At 47.8% G+C, this 27,999-nt stretch overlaps 2 protein-coding genes across 4 annotated transcripts in view; both read left to right on the forward strand.

The window, feature by feature from the left end:
- ubr2 (ubiquitin protein ligase E3 component n-recognin 2) overlaps positions 1-19,850 on the forward strand; it is a 20,735-nt gene extending 885 nt beyond the window's left edge. Inside the window, exons 2-46 of one of the 3 annotated variants that reach the window (XM_037123137.1) lie at positions 1,099-1,373; positions 1,497-1,575; positions 2,001-2,111; positions 2,202-2,332; positions 2,468-2,606; positions 2,729-2,791; positions 2,923-3,043; positions 3,123-3,230; positions 3,351-3,439; positions 4,277-4,375; positions 4,458-4,556; positions 5,072-5,235; positions 5,316-5,415; positions 5,510-5,638; positions 6,162-6,345; positions 6,488-6,549; positions 6,677-6,787; positions 6,987-7,052; positions 7,136-7,252; positions 7,327-7,390; positions 9,041-9,165; positions 9,399-9,451; positions 9,580-9,682; positions 9,768-9,816; positions 9,917-10,071; positions 12,476-12,578; positions 12,737-12,843; positions 13,119-13,202; positions 13,317-13,498; positions 13,806-14,014; positions 14,105-14,198; positions 14,337-14,498; positions 14,580-14,668; positions 14,747-14,807; positions 15,243-15,391; positions 15,465-15,520; positions 15,715-15,811; positions 15,905-15,972; positions 16,148-16,286; positions 16,383-16,473; positions 16,594-16,724; positions 17,396-17,504; positions 17,722-17,856; positions 18,035-18,307; positions 18,393-19,850. In XM_037123137.1, the coding sequence (XP_036979032.1) occupies positions 1,099-1,373; positions 1,497-1,575; positions 2,001-2,111; positions 2,202-2,332; positions 2,468-2,606; positions 2,729-2,791; positions 2,923-3,043; positions 3,123-3,230; positions 3,351-3,439; positions 4,277-4,375; positions 4,458-4,556; positions 5,072-5,235; positions 5,316-5,415; positions 5,510-5,638; positions 6,162-6,345; positions 6,488-6,549; positions 6,677-6,787; positions 6,987-7,052; positions 7,136-7,252; positions 7,327-7,390; positions 9,041-9,165; positions 9,399-9,451; positions 9,580-9,682; positions 9,768-9,816; positions 9,917-10,071; positions 12,476-12,578; positions 12,737-12,843; positions 13,119-13,202; positions 13,317-13,498; positions 13,806-14,014; positions 14,105-14,198; positions 14,337-14,498; positions 14,580-14,668; positions 14,747-14,807; positions 15,243-15,391; positions 15,465-15,520; positions 15,715-15,811; positions 15,905-15,972; positions 16,148-16,286; positions 16,383-16,473; positions 16,594-16,724; positions 17,396-17,504; positions 17,722-17,856; positions 18,035-18,307; positions 18,393-18,534 (5,277 nt within the window). In that variant the 3' untranslated portion in view covers positions 18,535-19,850. The remainder of the gene's footprint in view (positions 1-1,098; positions 1,374-1,496; positions 1,576-2,000; positions 2,112-2,201; positions 2,333-2,467; positions 2,607-2,728; positions 2,792-2,922; positions 3,044-3,122; positions 3,231-3,350; positions 3,440-4,276; positions 4,376-4,457; positions 4,557-5,071; positions 5,236-5,315; positions 5,416-5,509; positions 5,639-6,161; positions 6,346-6,487; positions 6,550-6,676; positions 6,788-6,986; positions 7,053-7,135; positions 7,253-7,326; positions 7,391-9,040; positions 9,166-9,398; positions 9,452-9,579; positions 9,683-9,767; positions 9,817-9,916; positions 10,072-12,475; positions 12,579-12,736; positions 12,844-13,118; positions 13,203-13,316; positions 13,499-13,805; positions 14,015-14,104; positions 14,199-14,336; positions 14,499-14,579; positions 14,669-14,746; positions 14,808-15,242; positions 15,392-15,464; positions 15,521-15,714; positions 15,812-15,904; positions 15,973-16,147; positions 16,287-16,382; positions 16,474-16,593; positions 16,725-17,395; positions 17,505-17,721; positions 17,857-18,034; positions 18,308-18,392) is intronic. The other 2 variants (XM_037123138.1, XM_037123139.1) reach the window with 2 other exon arrangements.
- Positions 19,851-21,099: 1,249 nt separating this feature from the next.
- On the forward strand, positions 21,100-27,961 carry prph2b (peripherin 2b (retinal degeneration, slow)). The gene is made up of 3 exons (XM_037123186.1): positions 21,100-22,149; positions 23,762-24,008; positions 25,880-27,961. Exons 1-3 carry the CDS (start codon positions 21,569-21,571, stop codon positions 26,075-26,077), a joined length of 1,026 nt encoding a protein of 341 aa, XP_036979081.1. The 5' UTR covers positions 21,100-21,568; the 3' UTR covers positions 26,078-27,961.
- The last annotated feature ends 38 nt before the right edge of the window (positions 27,962-27,999 follow it).

Consider the following 27,999-nt stretch of genomic DNA (forward strand, 5'->3'; position numbering starts at 1 on the left):
TTTCACATATTTATAAGTTTGACTTGCATGTTATTAGAATCATGTCACCAGGTTTGACAAACTATGTTTACATGTTGTTATTATAGTTTGTCTCTGTGTCATCGTGTCCTGAAGATAATATCACAATATTTTAAGTCTCTATCATGATTCACAATTTATATCAGTGCATTTTAAATCTCCTCTAAATCCCTTTATAAATGTTTGGACTATAACATGATTTTTAACTGTAATGAGCCTTTAAACCAGGAAACACTGATGTCATAAACCAGATAATCTACATGTATCGATAAGCAGCACAGAGACAAACATTTCACAGTGCAGCAGTATGAAACCTGTTACAGCTGATTAGATGTGTAGTGTGCATGTGAGGAACATGTCCTCCAATCCAGAGAGTGAACAGAAATACTGCACGGTGGGCCTCAGCTGTCTGTGGACGTGTCTGTCTGTCCACATACTAAAATACTATGGTTAGCTGTGTTAGCTGTGTTAGCTCAGAGTTAGCCTGCTGTTAGCTGTGTTAGCTCGGAGATAGCCTGCTGTCAGCTGTGTTAGCTCGGAGATAGCCTGCTGTTAGCTGTGTTAGCTCGGAGTTAGCCTGCTGTTAGCTGTGTTAGCTCGGAGATAGCCTGCTGTCAACTGTGTTAGCTCGGAGATAGCCTGCTGTTAGCTGTGTTAGCTCGGAGTTAGCCTGCTGTCAGCTGTGTTAGCTCGGAGATAGCCTGCTGTCAACTGTGTTAGCTCGGAGATAGCCTGCTGTTAGCTGTGTTAGCTCGGAGTTAGCCTGCTGTCAGCTGTGTTAGCTCGGAGTTAGCCTGCTGTTAGCTGTGTTAGCTCGGAGTTAGCCTGCTGTTAGCTGTGTGTTATCTCAGAGCTGTCAGGTGTTATCCAGGTCAGTGTGTCACTGAGTCTAAGCAGGAAGAGCTGATTAACCTGCTGATTACATGACTGTAGTACAGTAGTAATGTTTTATATTTCTCACATATATCAATAAAGTCTTTATGAATTTTCAGAAAAAATACTTGATCTATAAATTAAAATTGAAAACACTGATTAATTAATCAGTCTCCTCCTCCTCCTCCTTCTCCTGCTCCTACCCAGCGGTGGCTGGCGGCAGCTAACCTTCAGCAGGAGGTGTATGCTCACCTGGCGGTGTATGTACCCAGAATCCTTTGCCTGGGTCCAAGTGGGAGCATTAGCAGCAGGGAGGAGCAGAGGGAGGAGCTGGCCTGTCAGCTGCTCCTCCTGGCTCCTCTGGAGTGGCTCCTGCTAGGAGAGGAGCCGGCCACCGGCCTGGCTCTCCTGCAGGAGAAGAACCAGCCGTCACCGCTGTGTGGTCACGTGTTCAAGGTGGGAGAGCCCACCTACTCCTGCAGGTACCACATGTACACACTCACACACACACGGATGCTCACACACACTCTGGTCAGGTGTTAACAGTGATGCCTCTCTTGTGTGTGTGTGTGTGTGTGTGTGTGTGTGTGTGTGTGTGTGTGTAGGGAGTGTGCAGCCGACCCCACCTGTGTTCTGTGCATGCAGTGTTTCCTGGGCAGCGTTCACAAAGACCATCGTTACCGAGTGAGTACACACACACACACACACACACACACACACACACACACACACACACACACACACACACACACACCTATTGTCGACCTGCTGTGATGATCAATATCGATCAATATATCAGTATTTACGACCACCCTAGTAGAACCTCACCTGGATTCATTATCACCTACTTCAGAGTCAGCAGCAGGAAGTGATGCTGCTGCAGGCCTCAGAGGTCAAAGGTCGACCTGTCAGCTGCACACACACACACTCGACACACACAGCTGAGAGTCTGTCTGCTGCATGTGACACGCACACTAAAAGTATATGTATGTTTCCATTTCAACATTTCTTTTTTATTATAAGTCTGTGATGGATTAATCAGGTGCGACAATAACAGACAAACCTTTCTATAGAGTCTCACTGTGTGTGTGTTTCTGTGTGTGTCGTAGATGACGACATCTGGAGGTGGAGGTTTCTGTGACTGTGGAGATGCTGAAGCCTGGAAGAAAGGTCCTTACTGTCAGAAACACACACCTACAGAGACCAGAGACACGGAGGAGGTGAGACACACACCTGTCTGTCTGTCTAACTGCCTGTGCTGGCTACAGTGTAATATCACATTCCTCCTTGTGTTCTGTTTGTCCCTGCAGGATCCTGTAGCTCAGCTTCCTCCCGACCTGGTTGCCCGTGGTTACAGCATCTTCTCCATCATCCTGAAGTATGCCGTGGACATGCTTACCTGGGAACAGGATGACCAACTGCCTGCAGGCCTGGAGCCACCGTACGCGCGCACAAACTCGATATATAAACAAACACAAAGTTTAGAAATTGTACATGAAAGAATTCCTCAAACTGTTTATGATACTGTGTGTGTGTGTGTGTGTGTGTGTGTGTGTGTGTGTGTGTGTGTGTGCAGGGAGAAAGGAGACACCTACTACTGCATGCTGTTTAACGATGAGGTCCACACGTATGAACAGGTGATCTACACGCTGCAGAAGGCCGTCAACTGCAGCCAGAAGGAGGCCGTCAGCTTCGCCACCACCGTCGACAGAGACGTCAGTACAGTGATCACATACATTAACCTGCAGTTGAGATCAAACCAGAACCTTACAGACATGATGATGAGTTGAAATGCCTAGGTGATGATTTTTGTGTGTGTGTGTGTGTGTGTGTGCAGGGCAGGAAGTCAGTTCGATATGGTGATTTCCAGTTCTGTGAACAGGCCAAGTCTGTTATAGTGGTGAGTGTCTCACTGAGGAAATCATATACAGATAATGTGGCAAGAGAAGATGGAGGTGTTGATTAAAAGACAAACGTTATCCCCCCTCCCTCCTCCTCCTCCTCCTCCTCCTCCTCCCTCCTCCCCCTCAGAGGAACACCAGCCGTCAGTCGAAGCCTCTCCGGGTGGAGGTGATGCACTCGTCTGTTGTTGCTCATCAGTGTTTTGCTCTTAAGGCTCTCAGCTGGTTGGGACAGGTCATCCAGTACTCTGGTATGTCTGCACTGCATTACCCACAATCCCTCAGCGTTTGTGTTCCGTGTGTAGTGAGTGTGTACATGTTGTGTTTTAGACGGGCTGAGGAGGATCCTGTGTCAGGTCGGTCTGCAGGCAGCAGCAGAGGCAGAAAACTCCTCACTGGTCGACCAGCTGATGCTCAACGACTCCAAGATGTGGAAAGGTAACAGTACACACACACACACACACACACACACACACACACACACACACACACAGTATACATATTTTATTTACGTAGGGATTCTACATCTTGGTAACTCACCCGTGTGCGTGTGTGAAGGAGCGAGGAACATCTACCACCAGCTGCTGATGAACAGCCTCCTCATGGACCTCAAATACAAGAAGATCTTTGCCATCCAGTTTGCCAAGGTAACACACTGATCAATACACTGATCAACACACCTGTTTGTTATGAATTAATTATTTTTAAATTACTGTCACCTGATTGATCACTCACTTTTATAACTGACATGATGGCATCAAGGTGTGTCAGCTGATTATCTGACAGCATTAACGCTGAACACTGACTGCTGTGTGTGTGTGTGTGTGTGTGTGTGTGTGTGTGTGTGTGTGTGTGTGTGTGTGTGTGTGTGTGTGTGTGTGTGTGTGTGTGTGTGTGTGAGAGAGAGAGAGAGAGTCAGTTTGTTTATGGATCGTGATGTCATCATGAAGTCACTGAGTTGATCAGTTACAGTACAGCAGCTCTCGATCTCACCTCATGGTTGTGTTTGTTGCCCCTGAGCTCGTCTGCTCAGGCGCTCAGTGTTCCAGTGTGACCTCTTTAGTTCTAGTCAGTGTTTAGCCTGGAGTGACCCTGATTGGCCACGATTATCCTCCAGTCCCTGAGAGCAGCAGGATGTGACGTCACCAGCTGATCAGAGGCAGAGAGCAGGTTGTAGTTAAAGGTTTCTGACAGTTCACTGTGGGTCGGGCCCCTGTGGGTCGGGCCCTTGCGGGTCTCAGGACACATCTGAGGGGTCGTGAGCACCTGAGCTGAATCTTTTATCCTCACAGTGTGTTAACGATAACATCTCAGTTGGGTTGATGAAGAAATGAGGTATTTTATCAGGGATTATTTTCAGCAGCACATGAATCAAGCGAGCACTTAATACTATAAGTCAGATAAAGAACCTGGGTCGGGTGGTGGGGCGGGGGGGCCGGCCCAGCGACCTCTGACCCGGAGGTGAAATGTCGTCCCCCCTCTAGAACTACAGACGCCTCCAGACAGATTTTATGGAGGACGACCACGAGCGAGTGGTGTCAGTGACCTCACTGTCAGTTCAGCTCTTCACCGTCCCCACCATGGTGAGTACTGCTTCCTCCTCCTCCTCTGCACCTCCACACACCTGTCTCTCTCTCTGCCTGTCTCTCTCTCTCCTGCTGGTAGAGTTATGAACGCTTGCAGTGCGACTACGTGCGAGACGACCACGACCGTGAGTTCTCCATCACTGACCTGTCAGTACAAATATTCACCGTCCCGTCGCTGGTGAGTTCAGTCTGACTGTTTGAGTCGGAGGTGAGAAGTAAAAGACAGAATGTTCCTCACCACACCTGTCCACCTCTTCAGTCATCACCCACAATCATCACACAACTTTACCTTCATCGACGTTTGTTTTCTTACAGTAATCATGTTTATTTTGGTAATTATTCTCGTCTGAATTTATACAAAGTTTATTAACATTCAGAAAAATAATTTCCTGGTAATCCAGAAGTTGTTTCTAATTCTCATCATCATCTTCATCTGCAGAATTAATGTACCAACACTGAGCTGTCAGTATAATATTTATGAATATTGATTACACATCTGTTATAGTGATAGTAATATAAATCCAGTCAGTATTACCCTGTGATTTTTTTTTTTAGGTAAAGAAATTGTTATTTTCTGTTGCAGTTAATATTTCCTCCATCTGGCATAGTGTCACCAGTATATCAGAACTGTGCTGCTGTTCACACAGTCCATAATGTTTGTGATAAAATCATGTCGTCCTGTGTGTGTCACAGGCCCGGATGCTGATGGTGGAAGAAAACCTGATGAAGACGATCATCAAGACGTTTGTGGATCACCTCCGTCACAGAGACCTGCAGGGACGCTTCCAGTTCGACCGCTACACAGCACAGCAGGCCTTCAAGTTCGGACGAGTCCAGAGCCTCATCGGAGACCTCAAGTGAGGCCTGGTTCATTTACTGTTATACATCAGTTATATATCAGTTTATATACCAACTGTGTGTGTGTGTGTGTGTGCAGGTACGTGCTCATCAGTCGACCCTCTGAGTGGAGCGATCAGCTCAGAATAAAGTTTCTTGAAGGGTTCGAAGCTTTTCTGGAGCTGCTAAAGTGTATGCAGGTAACACACACCTGGAGACACGCACCTGACACTTACCTGGACAGATGCAGCCTGTCTGTCTCTTGCTCTGACCCTGTCTGTCTGTCTGTCTCAGGGTATGGACCCGGTGGTGAGACAGGTGGGGCAGCACATAGAGATGGAGCCTGAGTGGGAGGCAGCGTTCACTCTGCAGATGAAACTGACTCACATCATCTCCATGATCCAGGAGTGGTGCTCCACTGATGTGAGTACACTGATGTGTACTAGTACTCCAGAGTACACACAAATACTGCATACTGCTATACACAACACAGCACACAGTAGGACTGCAGGAGCTGGTTAATTATCTCAGAAACCAACATTACCTGATCTCAGTCACGTTGACTACTGTGATAAAGAGCCGCAGCCTCATCTGTAAATACACCTGAAGGTATTAACCCTACAGAGGTGAGAATGCAGCCAGTCACACTGATGTGTGTGACCTTGTGTCATCAGCTTTGTAATCACGTCATTAACTCTGAGTTCAGTCTGACTCCAGTCAGCTGCTGCAGGTGAGAACAGGCGAGGGAGAACACAGTCTGTCTGGTTGGTCCAGGTGGATAAAAGCCCAAATAAACACACTGTACAGTTTGTTTATGTTGTGTGTACACACATTAACGTGTGTGTGTGTGTGTGTGTGTGTGTGTGTGTGTGTGTGTGTGTGTGTGTGTGTGTGTGTGTGTGTGTGTGTGTGTGTGTGTGTGTGTGTGTGTGTGTGTGTGTGTCAGGAGCGCGTGCTGATCGAGGCGTACAGGAAGTGTCTGAGCGCGCTCAGTCACTGTCACAGCAGCCTGCCAGACGGTGAGCAACCAATCAGCTTGAGTCTGGCTGGTCACTGTGTGGAGACGTTCAGGTACCAGGTGTCTCAAGACAAAGTGTCCATACACCTGCCGGTCTGCAGATTGCTGGCAGGTAAAAACACACACACACTGTAAAAGTAGTTGCAAATAAAAACAGACTTGCTGAATAAATGTTGACACTTTGGTTTGATAGTTCTGGTCCGATTTTGTGTTCTGTTGTTTTAATACATTTGTTCCTCCTGTCTGATCGTCAGGACTCCATGTTCTCCTCAGCAGGACAGAAGTGGCCTCTCGTTTCCCTGAGCAGCTTCCTCTGGTCAGTACCTGTCTGTCTGTGACCGTCATGTCTCAGAAGTAATACAAGTCACATGCTTTTATTGTGAAGTTCAAAGAGGAAGTATTAACAGGTGTGTGTGTGTGTGTGTGTGTGTGTGTGTCCTCAGGGTGAACTCAGCCCCCCCCTCCTGATCGAACTCCCCCTCCGCTGCCTGGTGCTCTGTGCACAGGTGCATGCTGGGATGTGGAGGAGGAATGGCTTCTCCCTGATCAACCAGGTGAGATGATGATGATGATGATGATGATGATGAAACACATCCTGTAGGTCCCGTGTGTCATACATCATACATGTTATGTTAAACGTGAATACAAACAGTCATGTATGAGATGTAAATGAACTGGTTTGTCAGATTGTCTCGACACGATCTATAAATAAAGTTGTTTATGTGACATCATCTGTGTGTTTGTGTTTCTCAGATTTATTATTATCACAACGTCAAGTGTAGAGTGGAGATGTTCGACAAAGACGTCATCATGCTGCAGGTACACACACTCTACTGATGCTGTACTGAGTCTGACACCAGGTGGATCTGTGTGTCTGAGGTGGTGTCTGGTTCTGTTTCCAGGTGGGAGCGTCCATGATGGACCCGAACCACTTCCTGATGATCGTTCTGAGTCGATTTGAACTGTTTCACATCTTCAGCTCCGCAGACTGCAGGAAGAGATACAGAGAGGCCAACAAGGTCAGTACTGACTCTACTGACGCTCTACTGATTGTAGTAACACCTTCACTGACGTTCTGCTGTCTGTGTGGCAGGATGTGGTGCAGCAGAACAACACTCTGATCGAGGAGATGCTTCACCTCATCATCATGGTTGTTGGTGAGTTTGTGCCGCTTCAACTTGTTTCACAAAGAAAAGTTCTGAGCAGTGAAATGTGCTTATGGTTACCTGGTTAATCAGGTGGAACAGGTGAGTGGTTTTTCTGGAAAATGTTCTGATAAAACCTGAGACATCTTCAACTTGTATATATAGAAACCCTCACAGCCCCCCACTGATCCTAGCAGACCGCCACAGAGCCCACATACAGAGGTCAGCGTGAGTGAGTACACCCCCGTCGAAAAGTAATATTTTAAACAATGTCTCAATGCACACAAAAACAATTTACAAAATGTGTAACATCTGTTTAATTTATAACATGAAAGTAAGGTTAATAATATAACTTGGAGAACAAAATGTTCAGTTTTGCTCAAATTAGGGTGATGCAAAAGTGAGTGCAACACACTGAAAGTCTCTGGAGCAAGGCTGTAATTTTAGACTGCAAATGTCTAATTTAACAAAAATCAACCACAGGTGAGTCTAACTATTCATCACACAGGTGTTCAGAAGACAGTTGGCTATAAAAGTGTGTAGAAACCCCTTCTCATTTCATGTTGTTAGCAGTGGCACCACACGGAGGAGAAATGTCTCAAGACCTGAGAAAGAAAATAATTTCTTTACACCACTAAGGTGAAGGCTTCAAGAAGATCAGCAAAGCTTTACTTATCAGTCAGAATACTGTTGCAAAAGTGGCACAAAACCTTAAGAAAGATGGAACTGCAACCATCTCACAGAGACGTCCAGGTCGGCCACAGACGTTAACACCTCAACAGGAGCGTCTTCTGATCAAAAGGGTCGAAGAGAATCGGCATGCAAGTTCACTGCAGTTATCCAAGGAAGTAGAAAACCAAACTAGGGTGACTGTTTCCCGTGACACAATACGGCGTACATGTGTGTGTGCATGTATTCCATGAGTGCTGCTGCTGTCGGGGAGCTGCGTTTCATTGATGGCATCATGAACTCACTGATGTATTGCTCTATACTGAAAGTATAGTTGAAGTTGAGCATCACTCTCCATCCAGCATCCAGTCTCTAAAAGATAATTCTTGAAGAATGGAAAAAGATTGATATAGCAAAATGTTTCTAACTTGTTCATTCCATGTCTAGAAGACTTGGTGCAGTCATTAAAAATCATGGAGATAAAAAGTACTAGATTTTGTAGTTTTTGTTGTGGGGTGTACTCATTTTTGCATCGCCCTTATTTGAGTAAAACAGAAAAATGTGTAATCTAAGTTGTGCTATTGACATCACTCTCATGTTATAAGTTATATTAAACTTACATATATGCAACATTTTGGAAATTGTTTATATGTTCATTGAGATATTGTTTAAAATGGTACTTTTACTCATTCACACTGAGCACTGTAACCTCATGTGCAGAGCAGCGTGACACACCTGTGTGATGGGTTGTGTTGACCTTCAGGTCCTCAGTCACAGCACTTCTGTCATCAAGGTGTCCTTGACGAACAGCATGTTGATGCTCAGACGACGTCTCGAAAATGTTCTTCTGTTTTTTCTTTCTTGCTCCATCGACAGTGATGTTGTGGTTTCTTCTTCTGGTGTCTGCTCAATGTAAATGATGAAATGTGGTTCAGGATGAACTATAATAACCTCTGTGATCAGTATTTTCACTGTCCATTCTGTGGTGTGCAGGTGAGCGCTACGTGTCAGGTGTGGGTCAGGTGGAGGCCTTTGATGAGGTCAGAAGAGAAATCCTCCATCAGCTGTCGATCAGACCGATGGCTCACAGCGAGCTGGTGAAGGCCCTGCCAGAGAATGTGAGACCCCCGTGTGTCTGGTTACCTGTCTGTCTGTTTACCTGTCTGTTTACCTGTCTGTCTGTTTATTTGTCTGTTTATCTGTCTGTTTACCTGTCTGTCTGTTTATTTGTCTGTTTATCTGTCTGTTTATCTGTCTGTTTACCTGTCTGTCTGTTTACCTGTCTGTTTACCTGTCTGTTTACCTGTCTGTTTACCTGTCTGTTTACCTGTCTGTCTTTTTTTGTCATCAGGGGAACAAGGAGACGGGTCTGGAGAGAGTCATTGACAGCGTGGCTTCATTCAAGTCAGTCTGCTTTCTTTAACACTTCTACCTTAACATCTACCTGTCCACCTTAAGTGCACACTCGTTCCCTGAAACTGACTGTGTGTGTGTGTGTGTGTGTGTGTGTGTGTGTGTGTGTGTGTGTGTAGGAAGCCAGGTGTGACGGGTCGAGGTCTGTATGAGCTGCGTCCTGAGTGGAACAAACACTTCAACCTGTACTTCCATCACTACAGCAGAGCTGATCAGTCCAAGGTACTCACCAGTCAGGTTATTGATGAGGTTTCTGGTTAGATTATTGATCCAGTTATTGATTTTGATCTTTTGATGTGTGTTGCAGGCTGAGGAGGCTCAAAGGAAGCTGAGGAGACAGAATGGAGAGGACACAGGTAAACACACCTGTCTGTCTCACACACCTGCTTGTTTTTGTTACTTGTCAGCAGAAAGTGACCTGTGTGTGTGTGTGTGTGTGTGTGTGTGTGTGATCAGCCCTGCCCCCCCCTCTCCCTCCCCCCCTCTGTCCTCTGTTTGGTAGTCTGGTGAACCTGCTGCAGTGTGACGTGCTGCTGGCTGTAGAGGGCGCTGTGCTGCAGTGGGCTGTGGAGCCGAGCGGAGGAGGCTGGACCGAGTCCATGTTGCAGAGGGTAAGACTCCCACAGACCCCCACAGAAACCCCACAGAAACCCCACAGACCCTCACAGAAACCCCACAGACCCTCACAGAAACCTCACAGACCCTCACAGAAACCCCACAGAAACCCCACAGACCCCCACAGAAACCACACAGACCCTCACAGAAACCCCACAGACCCTCACAGAAACCCCACAGACCCTCACAGAAACCTCACAGAAACCCCACAGACCCCCACAGACCCCCACAGAAACCCCACAGAAACCCCACAGACCCTCACAGAAACCCCACAGACCCCCACAGACCCTCACAGACCCCCACAGAAACCCCACAGACCCTCACAGAAACCCCACAGACCCTCACAGAAACCCCACAGACCCTCACAGACCCCCACAGACCCCCACAGACCCTCACAGACCCCCACAGAAACCCCACAGACCCTCACAGAAACCTCACAGACCCTCACAGACCCTCACAGAAACCCCACAGACCCTCACAGAAACCTCACAGACCCTCACAGAAACCCCACAGACCCCCACAGACCCCCACAGAAACCCCACAGAAACCCCACAGACCCTCACAGAAACCCCACAGACCCCCACAGACCCTCACAGACCCCCACAGAAACCCCACAGACCCCCACAGACCCCCACAGACCCTCACAGACCCCCCCAGAACCCCCACAGACCCTCACAGAAACCCCACAGACCCTCACAGAAACCCCACAGAAACCCCACAGACCCTCACAGAAACCCCACAGACCCTCACAGAAACCACACAGACCCACACAGAAACACCACAGAACACCCACAGACCCCCACAGACACCCCACAGACCCTCACAGAAACCTCACAGACCCTCACAGACCCTCACAGAAACCCCACAGACCCTCACAGAAACCTCACAGACCCTCACAGAAACCCCACAGAAACCCCACAGACCCTCACAGAAACCCCACAGACCCTCACAGACCCCCACAGAAACCCCACAGACCCTCACAGAAACCCCACAGACCCTCACAGAAACCCCACAGAAACCCCACAGACCCCCACAGACCCCCACAGACCCTCACAGACCCCCACAGAAACCCCACAGACCCTCACAGAAACCTCACAGACCCTCACAGACCCTCACAGAAACCCCACAGACCCTCACAGAAACCTCACAGACCCCCACAGAAACCCCACAGACCCTCACAGAAACCTCACAGACCCTCACAGAAACCCCACAGACCCCCACAGAAACCCCACAGACCCTCACAGAAACCCCACAAACCCCCACAGACCCTCACAGACCCCCACAGAAACCCCACAGACCCTCACAGAAACCCCACAGACCCTCACAGAAACCCCACAGAAACCCCACAGACCCCCACAGACCCTCACAGACCCCCACAGAAACCACACACACCCACACATAAACCCCAAATACCCTCACAGAAACCCCACAGAAACCCCACAGACCCTCACAGAAACCCCACATAAACCCCACAGACCCCCACCGACTCCCACAGACCCTCACAGACCCCCACAGACCCCCACAGACCCTCACAGAAACCCCACAGACCCTCACAGAAACCCCACAGAAACCTCACAGAAACCCCACAGACCCCCACAGACCCTCACAGACCCTCACAGAAACCCCACAGACCTTCACAGAAACCCCACAGACCCTCACAGAAACCCCACAGAAACCCCACAGAAACCCCACAGACCCTCACAGAAACCCCACAGAAACCCCACAGACCCTCACAGAAACCCCACAGACCCTCACAGACCCTCACAGAAACCCCACAGACCCTCACAGAAACCTCACAGACCCCCACAGAAACCCCACAGACCCTCACAGAAACCCCACAGACCCTCACAGACCCCCACAGAAACCCCACAGACCCCCACAGACCCCCACAGAAACCCCACAGACCCTCACAGACTCCCACAGACCCTCACAGAAACCCCACAGACCCTCACAGAAACCCCACAGAAACCCCACAGACCCTCACAGAAACCCCACAGAAACCCCACAGACCCCCACAGACCCTCACAGAAACCCCACCGACACCCCACCGACCCCCCCAGACCCTCACCGACACCCCCCAGAAACCCCCCAGACCCTCACAGAAACCCCACAGAAACCCCACAGACCCCCACAGACCCTCACAGAAACCCCACAGAAACCCCACAGAAACCCCACAGACCCCCACAGACCCTCACAGAAACCCCACAGAAACCCCACAGACCCTCACAGAAACCCCACAGACCCTCACAGAAACCCCACAGACCCCCACAGACCCTCACAGAAACCCCACAGACCCCCACAGACCCTCACAGAAACCCCACAGACCCTCACAGAAACCCCACAGACCCTCACAGACCCGACACACTTTTATTCTGACAGTGACTTTGTGTGTGTGTACAGGTGCTCCACCTGGTGGGCGTGGCTCTGCTGGAGGAGCATCAGCAGCTGGAGAACAGCAGCGGAGACGATGATGTCACCTTCAACTACACCTGCAAGATCACTCGTCAGTTCACTCACAGAACATCAGATAAGAGATTATTGACCAAAAATTGTCATCGTTTTCTGGCACAAACCTGCTGCAGGGACGACCTCTCATTCTACTGAGCTAATGGGCTTTTGTGTGTGTGTGTGTCTGTGTGTGTGGGGGGGGGGGGGGTTCAGGTCCAGGTGAAGCAAGTACTTCGGGAAGTGTCCTGGCACTGTTGGAGAGTCTGCAGAACGCTCCTCACCTGGAGGTCCACAAAGACATAATCACCTGGATCCTCAAGGTAGCGCTGATGATACAAATGATCACTCAGCTCACAGCAGTTCAAACTTGTGAAATGATCTGCAGTGAGCGAGTCGTTAATACGAGAAGAGTTTTTTGTCGCAGTGTTTGTAGATGAAGCTGCTCTCAGGACAGTTTGATGTAGCGGAGCAGATCGTCCACAGAGCTCCGTCCTTTAGTTTCTAATCCACATGGTGATGTTGGATCAGACCTGGTCTGCGTCCTCTCCAGAGTTACTGCAGATCATCTGAATGTTTCTGTCATTTGTGTGTTCAGATGGTGACGAACATCAAAACCATGAGAGAACGAACATCCTCCGCCTCCACCGTCACCATCAGCCAGGGACAAGGACCGGAGGAGGTGTGACTCACTGACTCTTTATAGATATAAGGAAATGAAACATAGTGGTTTGTTGAGACATGATTGATTATTGATTACTCCTGATATACATCTGATCGGTGTTGTCCCATGCAGACGGTGCGAGACAAAGACAAGGCGGAGAGGAAGAGGAAGGCGGAGATGGCTCGGCTCAGGAGGGAGAAGATCATGGCTCAGATGTCTGAGATGCAGAAACATTTTATCAACGAGAACAAAGAACTCTTCCAGCAAAGTCTGGAGGAGCTGGAGGCCTCAACATCTGCTGCTGCGGAGCACAGGTACAGCTGTGAACACCTGTACACACCTGTTTACATCTGCTGCTGCATGGAACAGGATCACAGTTTAGTTCAGTAGATAAATGGTCTGATCAGCTCTTGATCATCAGTGTTGGCGAGAGAGCTGACAGGGAACACCCGTCCACACTTGACACAACAAAGAACAGGTGTAGACACTCAGGTGTAGACACTCAGGTGTAGACACTCAGGTGTTGAGGGTTGAAGGTCACTTCCTCTGATGTTATGAAATCATCTCAAATTGAAATATTCTGTCCTTCCCTCCTCCTCTCCTCTCCTCTCCTCCTCCCAGTCCTCTCAGTTCGGACCCGTCCTGTGTTTCTCAGGTGTGTGTTGGTCCCAGGAGAGTGGGCGGAGCAGAGCGTCGTCAGTTGGTGACCTGCATCCTGTGTCAGGAGGAGCAGGAGGTCAGAGGTCACGGCAGAGCCATGGTGCTGGCAGCTTTCGTCCAGAGGTCAACAGTTCTGTCCAAAAACCGCCGCCGGAACCTGCCCGACCAAGGTGGGCCTAGCCTCGATGTGACATCATCAGAGCAGCGACCAATCGGAGTTGATGAGCATTGATTGACAGATGTGTGACTGTGTGTTTCAGAGCATCACGACCCTCTCTTCATGCACCCTGACCTGTCTCTGGGCATCCACACGGCCAGCTGTGGACACATCATGCACGCCACCTGCTGGCAGAGGTGACACACCTGCAAGCAATCAGACGACAGATCCCTAATAAGCAGTCAATCACATCCAGTTTCAACATGTTTCTAACACTGGCTACGTGTGTGTGTGTGTGTGTGTGTGTGTGTGTGTGTGTGTGTGTGTGTGTGCAGGTACTTTGAGGCGGTGCAGCTGAAGGAGCAGAGACGTCAGCAGCGTCTTCGAGGTCACACGAGCTACGATGTGGAGAACGGAGAGTTCTTGTGTCCGCTGTGCGAGTGTCTGAGCAACACTGTGATCCCCCTGCTGCCACACACACACTCACCTGACCGCAGGTACGCACTCTCAGCTGACCGCGGGCACATGCACACATGACCAGAGGCACACGGTCACCTGACTCTCTTGTTTTTACTCAGTGTCGATCATCCCAATCTGGAGGCGTGGCTTAAAACAACCAATCAGCAGTTAGCAGTGCTGCACTTCGCCCACAAGAAGCAGTCTGATGGTCAGTCACCTGTCAGTCATGTAGAGGGCGGAGTCTCATGATGGAGGATTAGCTCTCAACTGTGCGTGTGTGTTTCAGGTGTCGCAGAGGGGGCGGAGCCTGCTGTCCCTGAAGGATTCAGAGTCGACTTCACTCCACAGTGAGTCTGCAGCTGTTTGTATTGATCCTGATTGATCGGTTTCTGCTGAATAATCAGATATATTGATAATTAAAATGATTGATCAGCAGCTGTTAAAGAATGATGCAGACTGTAACGTTCATGTTCCCCTCAGGGTGAACTGTAATAACCCAACCTGTTAATGTGTCTGAGACCAAACACCTGCAGAGCTGATGACATCATCAGCCTCAGCTGGACTCTGCTTACTGATGATTAGCGCTTGTTGGCATGCTAGCAGGCTAAACATTGAACGTATGAGCTCCTGTGCAGCCACACAGAGCAGCCAGCAGGACTGTAGACTGTCGGTCTGGACTAAAACCTGAACCATGAGTCGCTGAAGGTGGAGATGATGGTCCGCCCTGTTACTGATCACTAACTGATGGATGATGTCAGCAGTGATGTCACTGTCTCCCTCAGGAACCCGTTCTCCAGCAGCGTCAGTGAGATGATCACCACCTTCAGCATGTCCACCTATAAGGTGGGACTGAAGGTGAACCCCAACGAGCAGGACCACCGAGTCCCCGTGCTGATTTGGTCCACCTGCGCCTACACCATCCAGAGTATAGGTAACACACACACACACACACACACACACACACCTGAAGTGAGTGTTCTTGCTGACAGTGTGTTTCTTTGCAGAACGCCTCCTGATGGACGAGGAGAAGCCGCTGTTTGGAAGTTTACCTTGCCGACAGGTAACACATCTTCACTCTGCACAGAACTGATACAGAGAAGGACCCTTTGATAGGATGGGAGGGGCAGAGGGGCGGGGTTTATAGAGGACGAAGTCACCACACAACACAGCTGATTGATGAGACGTGTGTGTGTGTGTGTGTGTGTGTGTGTGTGTGTGTGTGTGTGTGTGTGTGTGTGTGTGTGTGTGTGTTAGGACGACTGTCTGAGCTCTCTCACCAGGTTCAGTTCCTCCTGTTGGACTGCAGCTCCAGTGACGACAACACACACACACTTCATCAGACTGCTTGCAGGTACACACACAATGCACAACATACTCACTGTACACACTAACAGATATATATGTGAGTAATAATTGTGTGTGTGTGTGTTTGTGTGTGTTGCAGCCCTGGTTCCAGACTCGCAGGTAGAAAACACTCCGTGTATCCTCGACATCGACGTGTTTCATCTGCTGGTGAGTTTCTTCACGTATGTCCTGTTTCTCTCCAGTTACCTGTCCCTGAGTCCAGTGTCTCTCCAGTTACCTGTCCCTGAGTCCAGTGTCTCTCCAGTTACCTGTCCCTGAGTCCAGTGTCTCTCCAGTTACCTGTCCCTGAGTCCAGTTTGACTCCAGTTCTTCCTCCCTGCAGGTTTACACCGTGCTGTCCTACAACTCAATTCACAGTTTGGACCAATCAGGACGCAGTGGGGTAGACTCAGCCCACCTCCACCTCCTTCACCTGGTCACTGTGGCACACCTGGTTCAGGTCCTACTCACCTCCACCACAGGTGACTCACACGCAGAAATACTGACAGAACACACACAGCAGGTGTTTCTTTGTGTCTCTCTCTAACACCTGTCCGTCTACCTGTCTGTCTGTGTAGAGGAGGTGTGTATGGATCAGGACAGTCTGGCGACAGAGGAGGAGGAACTCACCTGTCAGCTCTACAACACACTGAGGAAACACCTGGGCAGGTGAGCACACACACACATATATATTTCTATAATGTCCAAATTTTTTGAAGATTATAAAGTAGAAAGACAAAAGTCGATGTTTTATAATTAAATAACTGTGTGTGTGTGTTTGTGTCTCAGTGTGTTACCTGAAGTCACCTCTGGGTGGCAGCTGTATCATTGTGTAAAAGTTGGTGTCCTGCCGTTCCTCCGAGCTGCTGCCCTCTTCTTCCACTACCTGAACTCCACAGCACCGCCTGCTGACCTGCTGGGTAACAGCACACAAAACACACACACACACACACACACATACACACACACACACACACTCACACTCACACTCGTGTTCTCAGTGTTTCTCTGTTGTAACAATGAAAAAAAAAAAAAAATATATATATATATATATATATATATATATATATATATATATATATATATATATATATATATATATATATATATATATATATAATTCAGAGTCGCGATGGTAGTTTGACAAATTAAACAAATGCACATTTTTTTTATATCATTTCTCTGGTTGATATCAATTAAAGCCGCTAACCACGTCACTTAGCTTGCTTGTGTTTTGCAGTAGCTAGCGCGTTTGCACATGCATGATGACGTGTGACCCTACACGTAGAGATCTCAGACTGGTTGTCCTGTACGTCGGTCGGGATAGACTGATCTGTTGTAGAGCGCCCTCTGGTGGACGCCAACACTCATAACATGGTTGGAGGGTGTTTCGTCCATTTTTTTTATTTATTTTTCAAATATTCATTTATTGGCCATTATAAATGCCGATACTGATAATTTGGAAAATGCCTAATATCAGCCGATGATACTGATGAATCCGTCGAGCTTTAATGAAAACTAAACATTGGTCAGAAACAGGAAGTTAAATGTTGATGAGACGAGCAGATGTCAGGAGACTCGGTGTGTGTAGTTGCAGGTCCTGGTCAGTGGGAGGCGCTGTGCAGCTACCTCAGTCTGCCCTCCAACCTGCTGCAGCTCTACCAGAGCCAACACACACTGCTTGAGCCGCTCATACACAGGTAACACACACGCACGCACGCACGCACGCACGCACACACACACACACACACACACGTTGTGTTTTCCCACCATCCTTCAGTCCTCCTCAGTCTGGATCATCACCAGACTTCATTAAGATTTTCACTCATTACTGTCGACATGTTGCTTCACTGTGTCACAGGTGTTCAGTTTAACACAGGTGTGTGTTTTTGTGTGTGTGTGTGTGTGTGCGTGCAGGTGGTGTTGTCATCCAGGTGTGAGACAGAATCTGCAAGGGGGCGGAGTCATCGTCAGATTTCCCAGAGAGTCGAACAGACTGATTGAACTGCCTGAAGATTACAGCGTCCTGATCAACCAGGCATCCAGCTTCACGTCAGTACACACACACACACAGGTGTCATGTTAAAGTGATGTCACAGTGATGTCACACCAGCCCCTGTCTGCATCATGGTGTTGCCATGGACACCTATATGCCTTTAGACATCATTTTCAGATAATCACCTGGACAGGTGTGTGCCTGCGTCTGAGCCGTGCTGTGTTACCTGTGCAGGTGTCCTCGCTCAGGTGGAGACAAGTCTCGAGCTCCCACTCTGTGTCTGGTGTGTGGCTCCATGTTGTGCTCTCAGAGCTACTGCTGTCAGACGGAGGTGGATGGAGAGGATGTGGGAGCCTGCACCGCCCACACCTTCACCTGCGGCGCCGGCCTTGGCCTCTTCCTCAGGGTCAGAGAGAGTCAGGTGTTGTTTATTGCAGGTAAAACAAAGGGCTGCTTCTATCCTCCGCCGTACCTCGACGACTACGGAGAGACCGACCAGGGCCTCAAGTAGGTGTCAGCAAACACACACACACTGACACACACACACACACTGTTAATTCATTTGTTTACCTGTGTGTGTGTGTGTCTGCAGGCGGGGGAACCCCCTCCACCTGTGCGCCGAGCGTTACAGGAAGATCGAGCGTCTGTGGCGTCAACACGGCATCGCTGAGGTCATCGGCCACGCTCAGGAGGCCAATCAGACGCTGGTTGCCATCGACTGGCAGCACCTGTGATGTTTGGCTCCACCCACCTAGACACACAGCTGATGATTGGCTCTCTGTGTTTGTCTCGCCCTTCCTGTCAACCAATCAGCTTCCTGCAGCCCGGCGTTGAGCTCAGATCAGCCTTCAGGGATTTTTTCGCGACTCTGTGGATCTGTTTGATGGAGGCTCCTGACCTTTGACCTCTGACCAATCAGAGAGAGGCAAAAACTCTTGCTCCACCCTCTCGCAGACAGGAAGTTAGACAGATTTCTTTCTTAAATTTTTTTATTAAAAATTTTGTGAGATTTGAATTTTAGTTTGGGGAGATTTTCTGATTTTCTGTGAATCTTTAAAGTGAACACGACCAAAGTGAAGCCCCGCCCACCTGCTGCTGACACATACAGGTAGAATGACTGCTCACCTGAGGCAGTTTTTTAATATTTCAGTTATAAAGTTGTTCCTCTCGGCCTGATGGGAAACAAAAAGAGCGTGAATCAGATGTCGACGCCCACATTGCTGATTCACTCAGATTCACACAGATGTATCAGGTAAGACTTTATGTTCCTGACAGAAAATATTTCTCAGGTTGCATTTCACCAACAAGCAGCCAATCACAGAGTAGACCGAGCTTCTGATGAGTCATCAGTTCAGTGACAGCAGCAGCTGAGGCTCATGGGTAATGTAGTTTATAAACCCTGTACGATGGAGCTTCAGAAGTAACATTCAAGAGACATCAAAATGAAGCGACGGAAGCGACAGGCCGAGAGAAATGGGTTATTGTTTTATTGATTATCGATCATTACTTGTTATAAACGGGGGCAGAGCAGAATCATACTGAAGGCTTTTATTGTGAAATGTCTTCCTGTTTGTCCTGCAGAAAGCTCCTGAATGATCAATGAAACAGATTGTCAGTAATGATCATGTTAATCATCTTCTGAGTGTCTTATCGATCAGTTTGAAAACATATCAGATCACATCTCAGATCGACGTATTGATGAGGAATAAACAGCTGATCAGTTTTTACTTTAGTTTTAACGTTTTATTTGACCGGACTTGTGTGATGTCACTTCCTGTTAAATGAGTTGAATGTTTATGAATTTGTGACGAACAGAAACAGAAATCTCCTTATTTATTTATTTATTAGTTTCTTATAAGGACTTTGACTTTTTTTCCAGTTTTTTTCCTCGTTTTTCATGAGTTTTATTTTGTAGACGCTGACAGGAAGTTGCCTCCTCACGCTGCTTCAGTTATCACAACTCACTTGTTAATATGTGAATTCTTGTATAAATGAGTACATGTACAATATTGTATAAGAATAACAAAACCAATAAAAACTTTAAAAGGACTTATTCTGTTTGTCTCAAATCAGCCAATCAGATCGATTGATCCTCAGAGTGTCAGCAGTCTGTTGTGATGGCAGCGCTGCAGGTTGGATCTTTAAAGTCTGACGGGTTCATCCTCTGACACGTGCACATGATTTGAGTTCATGATCAAAATACCGGCAAGCAGCGATGAATGGCCCGCACAGTCCACACATGTCGGGATGTGCTGCGACGATGTATTCAGGGCAAGAATCTACATGTTTGCCATCTATTCCAAATTGCTCAAACTGCATGTGGAAGTTATACTGAGTTGATGGTTTTATGGCGAAGCATATAAATGGAACGCCAGCAGGTGTGACATGGGTGAACACTTTTGTTAAGTCTTTTCCACAGATGCTACAAAGTTTGGTGCAAATCGGTCAAATGACCGAGGAGGAGCTCGTAAGTTTATCATTTTTTTCACAGAGCCTCAGTGGCTCATGGGGAAGTACACCTGAGTTTCATGTCATTCAGACAAACCAATGAGGAGACACGCAACACTCTGTGTTTTGAGCAAAATGTTAAGGAAGTTGATATTTAATAACTTGAGTATTGTTTGGAACCTGTTTGTCCGGAGGGTCCACGGATGCTGTGGGCAAAGTTTGGTGCAAATCGGTGAAATCACCTGAGAGGAGTTAAAAAAAAAGTAGGTTTGCGACATGTCACGAATTTGTGAGAAAAAAAAAAAGTAGGTGGAAATGGGCGTGGCCTATATCACGAGATTCTGCACAATTCAGTGAACGTGTGGATATAAGGTTTTTAAATGTGTGACAAAGAATATGTGAGTTATAATCCAAAAACACGTTCCTCGATTATAGTGCCACCTAGTGGTGGAAATTGAGGATGACAATAGATGATGATATGATTTTTTATTCAGCAGGTGTGACGTATATTCCAAGTTTGATGACGATGAGGTTTATTTTAGTTAAAAACATCCAGGTGTGAAGACGTCCTGCACTGCGAGGACTCGCTCATGTGTCTCGTGTGAATGACTCGTCAAAAGGTCGAGTACAACAACAAGACTGAACGTTGTGTGTTTGGATCGTTCCACAGGTAAACAGCTGACTGCTAACAGGTGAGGGGACTTTGCGAAACGCTGCGTTGACAAAGAGACCAACTGTGAGGACAGCGTGTGATTGGCCGGCCTGTTGTCAGTCGCCTCTTTACAGGCAGGTTCTGAGGTCTTCTCTGCTGACTGGACGTATCATCGGAGAAACACCTGCAGGGAGATAATGACACAGGTGAGCTCCTGTCAGCAGAACTGAACTCTGAGCTGTGACAGGCCGAGAAGCGGAAGCAGCTGCTTAACATCAAACCAATTATCAGTAATCTGGAGGATTAGTGGCTGATCTGCTGTTAATGGGATCAGAGCTGCTCGGAGGTTTGGGATGACAAGTCGCAGCTCGCTCACATTCACACCTTTTCTCCTGCAGCGCAGTGCCGAGCCCGCCGCACCTGTTTTATGAGAATATTTGGTTGATCTGATGGCAGACCCCTCTGCCCCCCCAGCAGTATGGACTGTCCTGAACTGCAGCTTGGCATCATGGGTCTGAAACTGGGAGTTCTGGTGGAGTCGCATTCAGCTGCTTTTTTCTGGATTGGACTATATTTTTGAAACTAGACAGATTCTAAAACTGCTTCGTCCTGATTCCTGACGTGAAGTGACTTTTGATTTGAGTGTTTTGTTGCACTAAGACGTTAAAATGCCGTTCATGCCAGTGAAGTTCAACCTGCAGAAGCGGGTGAAGCTGGCTCAGGGTCTGTGGATGCTCTACTGGGTCTCGGTCATGGTGGGGATCCTCATCTTCAGCCTTGGCATCTTCTTCAAGATCGAGCTGCGGAAGAGAAGCGAAATGATGGACAACAACGAGGGCCACTTGGTGCCCAACCTGCTGATCATGGTGGGCTTGTTGGCCTGTGGGATCAACGCCTTTGGAGGAAAGGTGTGCCACGACTCTCTGGACCCGGTCAAGTTCGCCAAGTGGAAGCCGATGCTGAAGACGTACATGATGCTGTGCTGTGGCTTCAACGTGCTGCTGCTGCTGGCAGCTATGCTCTGCTTCCTCATGCAGTTCGCCGTGTACCTGACGCTGGCCGAGGGCCTGAAGAACAGCATCAAGTTCTACAAGGACACGGACACGCCGGGTCGCTGCTTCATGAAGAGGACACTGGACATGACGCAGATCGAGTTCCGCTGCTGCGGCAACAACAACTTCAGGGACTGGTTCGAGGTGCAGTGGATCAGCAACCGCTACCTGGATATGAGCAACGATGCCGTCAAAGAGTGAGTATCAGACACAAGACTGCAGCAGACGCTGTGAAATTCATCAACTGCTTGTCAAACTCCAAAGTCCATCCTGTGCTTTCTTCAGAACCTCAGAGGTTCTCTGGTCCCTGAATTCTAGTCGAAACTAGTTTTCTTTCTAACCTTTGAGGAAAGGTCAGCTCGGTCACGGTTCTTTGAACTGTGGCTCATTTTTGTGACTGAGGTCATTGAAGGCACAAACTGGGATCATCTCTAAGCTTCCTAACGAGATTCAAACGGACTCTCGTGTGTTTTCAGCTGAATCTCACTTTAACTGAACTTTCAGCCTGAGTTCAGTTAAACGGGGTCAGTGGAGGATAAATGAGGGATTTGAGGAGGTAAAAGTTCCCATGCTGGAGGTCGATGTACCAGATTCTCCTCCTTAAGTCTTTAATCTGTCAGGATCTGATTTCCAACTCGCTGCAGATTACAGCCCGCTAACATGACAAGGTTAAACCAAACCAGGCTGCCCAGGGAGCGCTTGATTCTCTCACCATTGTTTGTGATGTTGATGTTGATGATGAGGAACTGGTCAGCTGATCGACTCTGTGGCTGCAGCGGGTTGTAGATGCGTGTTTGCGTGTCCTGTTTCTGTGTTAATGCACTTAAGAGCTATAACTCTCTCCCTCTGAGATGATTATTTCCCATCATCCAATTTTAACCTGCTGTCATCCAGCCTCAGGCTCCGCCCCCTCAGAGGCGTCACCGATGATTTCTCAAAATGTCCCATCGCCCTCAGATCAGACGTTCAGATGAGTTTGGTTTAAAGAGAAAGCTTTTATTTGATTCAGGCACTTTTAGACATCAGGAAACATTTCAGACCTCCAGAAGATGAACCCCATGATTGTTCCCTCTGTGTCACCGTCAGGACAAACTCTTCTGTTCAGAGAGAATTCATCCGCATGTTGTTTGTTGTTGTGGCTGTAATGAACTACAGAATCTAGAGTCCTCGAATCTGACTGCTAGCTAACGTTAGCCTGGTGGAAGCCCAGCCACACTATGTCAGCCATGATAATGGTCCGTGCTAGCTGGCTAGTTAGCTCAGTTATTAAGAGGACAATAAGTGATGACGTCATGGTTTAGCACTGTTTCTACTGGCTCGTTAACCTCCTCTGATTAGGGCGGTTAGTTATGAAGAGTAAACACAGATTCCAGTTGTCCTTGTGTTGTCGGGCGTTCCTCAGGGCTCTATACTCAGACTCTCACTGTTTATCATAGTGTGTCATTTTATACTGATAATGTTTTCTTGATGAACGTCTAAAGAATTAAAACAACAGTAAGGTTTTTTTCCTCATGGTCGTGCTACAGAAAAGGTCAAAGTGTCGGTTTATTGAAACTATTTCTGTAAAGTCAGAAATCACACGAAGACAAAGCGAAACAAAACCACCACAAACGACTCGGAGAGCATCTGCTTGTGGTCGTCTTTATTTGGCTTTGTTGATGTTTGTTACCATTAATTGTTGGATAGTTAGTCAGAGGCTCTGAATAGAAGGCTGGAGGGTCCAGGAGGTCCAGGAGATCCAGGAGGTTCAGGTGGGACAGTAGTCCATCCTTCAGGCAGTGACCTCTAACGTCTGTGTTTGTCCCTCAGTCGTGTCCTCAGTAACGTGGAGGGGAAGTTCCTGATGGACAGCGTCCCCTTCAGCTGCTGTAACCCCGGCTCCCCTCGGCCCTGCATCCAGCACCACCTGACCAATAACTCCGCCCACTATGATTACGACCACCGCATTGAGGAGCTCAACATCTGGACCCGGGGCTGCCGCGAGGCACTCTTCGCCTACTTCAGCAGTATGATGAGCAGCATCGGAGTGCTCATTATCAGCACCATCTTCCTGGAGGTAAGCTGCTTCAGCCAATCAGCATCCAGCCTGGACTACACTGTCACTTGAAGAAACAGTTCAACGTTTAGCAGCAGCCGCTTAATTTAGCTTAGCACAAAGACTGGAAACAGCTAGCCCAGTGAGCAGCACCACAGCTCCCCGATGAACACGCCAGATCCGGTTTATTTCATCTGAACAAAAACTGAAGCAGTTACATGTCAGTTTGTACTCTGACAGGAAGTCACGTTCTGGAACATTTCCTGGAGTCTCCTGACAAGAGAACCAGGAAGTAGTCCACTGTCTCCCCTTGTTTACAGTCTGTATGCTAAGCTAAGCTAACCAGCAGCTGCTGTGGCTTTATATTTACTGAGGTCACGTTAGGAGCAAATACAGGAAACAACCAATCACATCCATGTGATCAGCAGCACCATCACTTCCTGTTACATGTTATGACATCACAGGTAGAAATGAGCTGGTTGGTCCATTAACATCACTGTGAGGAACTTCCTGTTCCTTCAGGTGCAGTTCTAACATTTTTTGTCTGTCAAGAAACAATCAGTCTTCCTGCTGCACGTCTGCATTCAGCTGATCATGTGAAGACTGTAGAGACACTCTGATTGGATGGCAGTGCTGGGGGGCGGGGCTGTTAAAACAAGGATTTTCTTGGAAATGAGCTAACGAGGACAAACTGAGCTGCTGCTGTTTCTGATCGGAGGACTTTCTCCTGGAGGTGAACACAGGATGAGTTCTCCTCTTTATCCTCTGATTTGAGCGAGATAATCGCAGCACACCTGCAGCGACCTTAAACCCATCAGGTCAATAACATAATTGATTAGCAAGTGATTAGCATTAGCGCTGAAGGAGCTGCAGCTTAACAAAACAAAACCAGCAATTTGAAAAACAGTTTTTAAAATGACATCATTTCAAGTTTATAAAATGTGATGATGGTTTTTACAGTTAATATTTAAAGATACGTAGTTTCGGTTTCTGTATCAATCACAGTTATTGATCAGACACCACATTTGATTTTAATGTTCTGAGTTCATCTGAATCTGATCTGAAGTCTGTGGCTTCTGTCAGACATTTAATGGAAACGTTCCATCACGTTTTATTTGACTCCTGCTGTGACTCGTGGTTCTGACTCGTGGATCGTGCTGAGGCAGTGGCGTGCTAGGATGCCGGGTGCTGCTGAGGCTCACTGAGGATCAGGAACTATTCTGGGGGAAGGGGGGGGGGTTAATCTGCCTGCAGAAGCAACAGGTTGCGTTCTGGGAAGTTCAGGGACAGTTCCTGAAAGAGTGAAGACAATTCATTATGTGGGTCAAAACAACAAGTTTGACCTGATGACGCAGATGAACTCAATCTCTCTCTCAGAGGAACGCAGCTCACCCAACCAATCAGAAGCCTCGTCAGTGACACGGGTCATCGCGGATCAGAACGTCACGTTCCTCTGCATGTTGTTAAAGTGATCAGGAGAAAGTGTAACACTCATCAACAATCTGACAACATTTCTCTGTCAAACAAACTTTATTGACATTTATTCGACGTCCTGAATCACGCTGCAAATGTTAGCGGCAAAGCTAAGCTAAGCTAAACTAAGCTAAGATAAGCTAAGCTAAGCTAAGCTAAAATAAGCTAAGCTAAACTAAGCTAAAATAAGCTAAGCTAAACTAAGCTAAGATAAGCTGAGCTAAGATACCCACCTGTCCCAGAGGTCTATGGATTATCTTTATTGTTTTCAGTTAAACACAAAGTGCATGATGAGGCTCACGTCATTAACATGTCGCCCCCTGCTGGAGTGGAGTGCAGCTTCACCAACACAACAGCCAAACTGATGTGATATATGACCTGTACACTAACGCGTGTGTGTGTGTGTGTGTGTGTGTCAGTCGGTGGACATGGCGGGGTTGAAGTACCTCTGCACGGCTCTGGAGACGATGGAGGACCCCGAAAACCCCGAGTGTGAGAGTGAAGGCTGGCTGCTGGAGAAAGGCGTGAAGGAGACGTTCGGCGACCTGCTTGCCAAGATGAAGACGATGGGGAAAGCCAATCAGGTGGAGGAGGGCGCAGAGGAGGCCGCCGGCTGAGAGCCCCGCCCACCTGAAAGGACACTGAGGTCTCTCCCCTCTCCTCCCCCTCCTCCACCTGCCTCTCGACCAGTAAACAGGGAGCGAGAGAGGAGAAGTCTTCTCCACCAACTGTACACACACATGCACGCACACCCGCGCACGCACGCACGCACGCACACACACACACACACATACACACTCGTTCAAAGTGAACAAGTCCTTTAAATTTACTGTGAATGTGATATTTTCCATTCTGTAAATATGTTGAACAGAGTTTATTTTTAAACAGGAGGAACAGAAACCTGCTGCTGTAAATAAAACGTCTGCGTTATAAAAAATTAAATCATATATGAATATTTAATTAACCCCGCCCCCTCATTAAAGTCTCCTGTCAGTCACCTTCAGGCCGGACAGACTGGACACCGGAGCCCGACCGATACATCACCACTGACCTTTGATCAGCTGATATCGGCTCATTGATCACATATTGAACATGTTTAGTATCTGTTGCAGTTCCTGGGTCTGTCCAGCAGAGAGCGCAGTGAACAATATCTTCATTCTTGCCAAACTTGTTTGTTTATGTGAAAAACAAACATCCGAATCTTCTTCACGTCCACATGTTGGGATTTATGTCTCAGACATCGAGTATCGGTCGGACTCTGGTCGTCACCAGTTGGCATGGAAACAGATGGCCGACATCCTGAAGACAGCCAGGCTGCAGTACCGCTCCTGACCAGCAGGAGGTGCGGAGGTGTTTGGGCAGTGAGACACTCATGCAGCTTCTCTCAGTAATTTTTATAACATTTATGATATAATTTATTATTTTTCTAATTTGAAAATGAACAGAACTCCAAACTTAATTCTTTGACATTCACACTTTGTGTTTTTGATGATTTTACTTCCTGAACGATCACAGCTTCACTTTCTTCAGTTGAAGCGGGATAGCTAGCATTAATGCTAACGTCTGTGAACTGAAGCACATGACGGGACCGAACGGGCTTGGCTCGGGTCGCCTCGTCTCGGCCGTCTGGTTCCGTGTCAGCGACGCTGCTTCACCCTGAAACAGGAACATTTTTTACTCTGAAGTTGCAGCAGAACCAGCACACACTGTGATGACCAAACTCATCTTCAGCTAATATTAATGTTTGTCTCTGGCTGCCCGACCGAACGCTCCCCTGAGGACAGAAGTCATTATATTAACTGACTGACTGAACTGTGACGTGTTGAGGCTCTTAACCTGTCAGCTGTGTTAACCTTGTGATTCTTTACAGAAAAATGGAAAAATGAGCCTCTAAAATAATTTTTTACATGGCAAGCCACCTGTTAGCATCAATGCTAACCGAAGAACAACAACCAGCAGACGTGAAACATCGTTCACCTCATCCTGCGAGCACCAGAGCCCGGCCCGCTGCAGCCAACGGGCCGGCACCACATTTACAGTCTAACACAACGAAACAGAAACTTTCTGTTTGTTTACTTATCAAATGAATCGGTTCTCGTCACGATGTGTTCTGACTTCTGTGTTACAGCAGAAACGGTCCGGGTCGCAGCAGCCCCCTGATACTTTCCAGTTTTGGTTCCGGCTCTAACAACAACATGAACCGGGTCCACTGAGCGTTCGGTCCGGGCAGCCTCATGTTTCCTCCGTCTGACAGACAGGAAGCTGCATCAGAGAGTGTGTGTGGTTCTGGTCTGTGTTCAGTTCTACAGAGTTACTTCGGATCAGCTGTTAGTGATTAAAGGATCAGGTTAAAGAGAACTTCAGGTTCCAGGTACAGGCTGTAATGTTTCTGTGTCTCTTTCTTTGTAATATGGAGTGTTGTGATGTTTGTTGTGGGTCGGTGGGAGCTTGTAGTCGCTCCGCTGTGTACGATAAGAACCTATAAAGAGATGTTGACTGACCCCAGACTGCCTGACTCGTCTTTTATCAAACTCACCAA

This window comes from Acanthopagrus latus, chromosome 15 (genome assembly GCF_904848185.1).
Source record: "Acanthopagrus latus isolate v.2019 chromosome 15, fAcaLat1.1, whole genome shotgun sequence".
In the NCBI taxonomy this organism is placed as follows: domain Eukaryota; kingdom Metazoa; phylum Chordata; class Actinopteri; order Spariformes; family Sparidae; genus Acanthopagrus; species Acanthopagrus latus.

Bases quoted from the DNA above. Each gene is read 5' to 3' on its own strand.
- prph2b (XM_037123186.1), top strand. From the start codon at position 21,569: ATGCCGTTCATGCCAGTGAAGTTCAACCTGCAGAAGCGGGTGAAGCTG. The intron at 22,150-23,761 runs GTGAGTATCAGA...TTTGTCCCTCAG, and splicing joins AGCAACGATGCCGTCAAAGA to TCGTGTCCTCAGTAACGTGG. The intron at 24,009-25,879 runs GTAAGCTGCTTC...TGTGTGTGTCAG, and splicing joins TCAGCACCATCTTCCTGGAG to TCGGTGGACATGGCGGGGTT.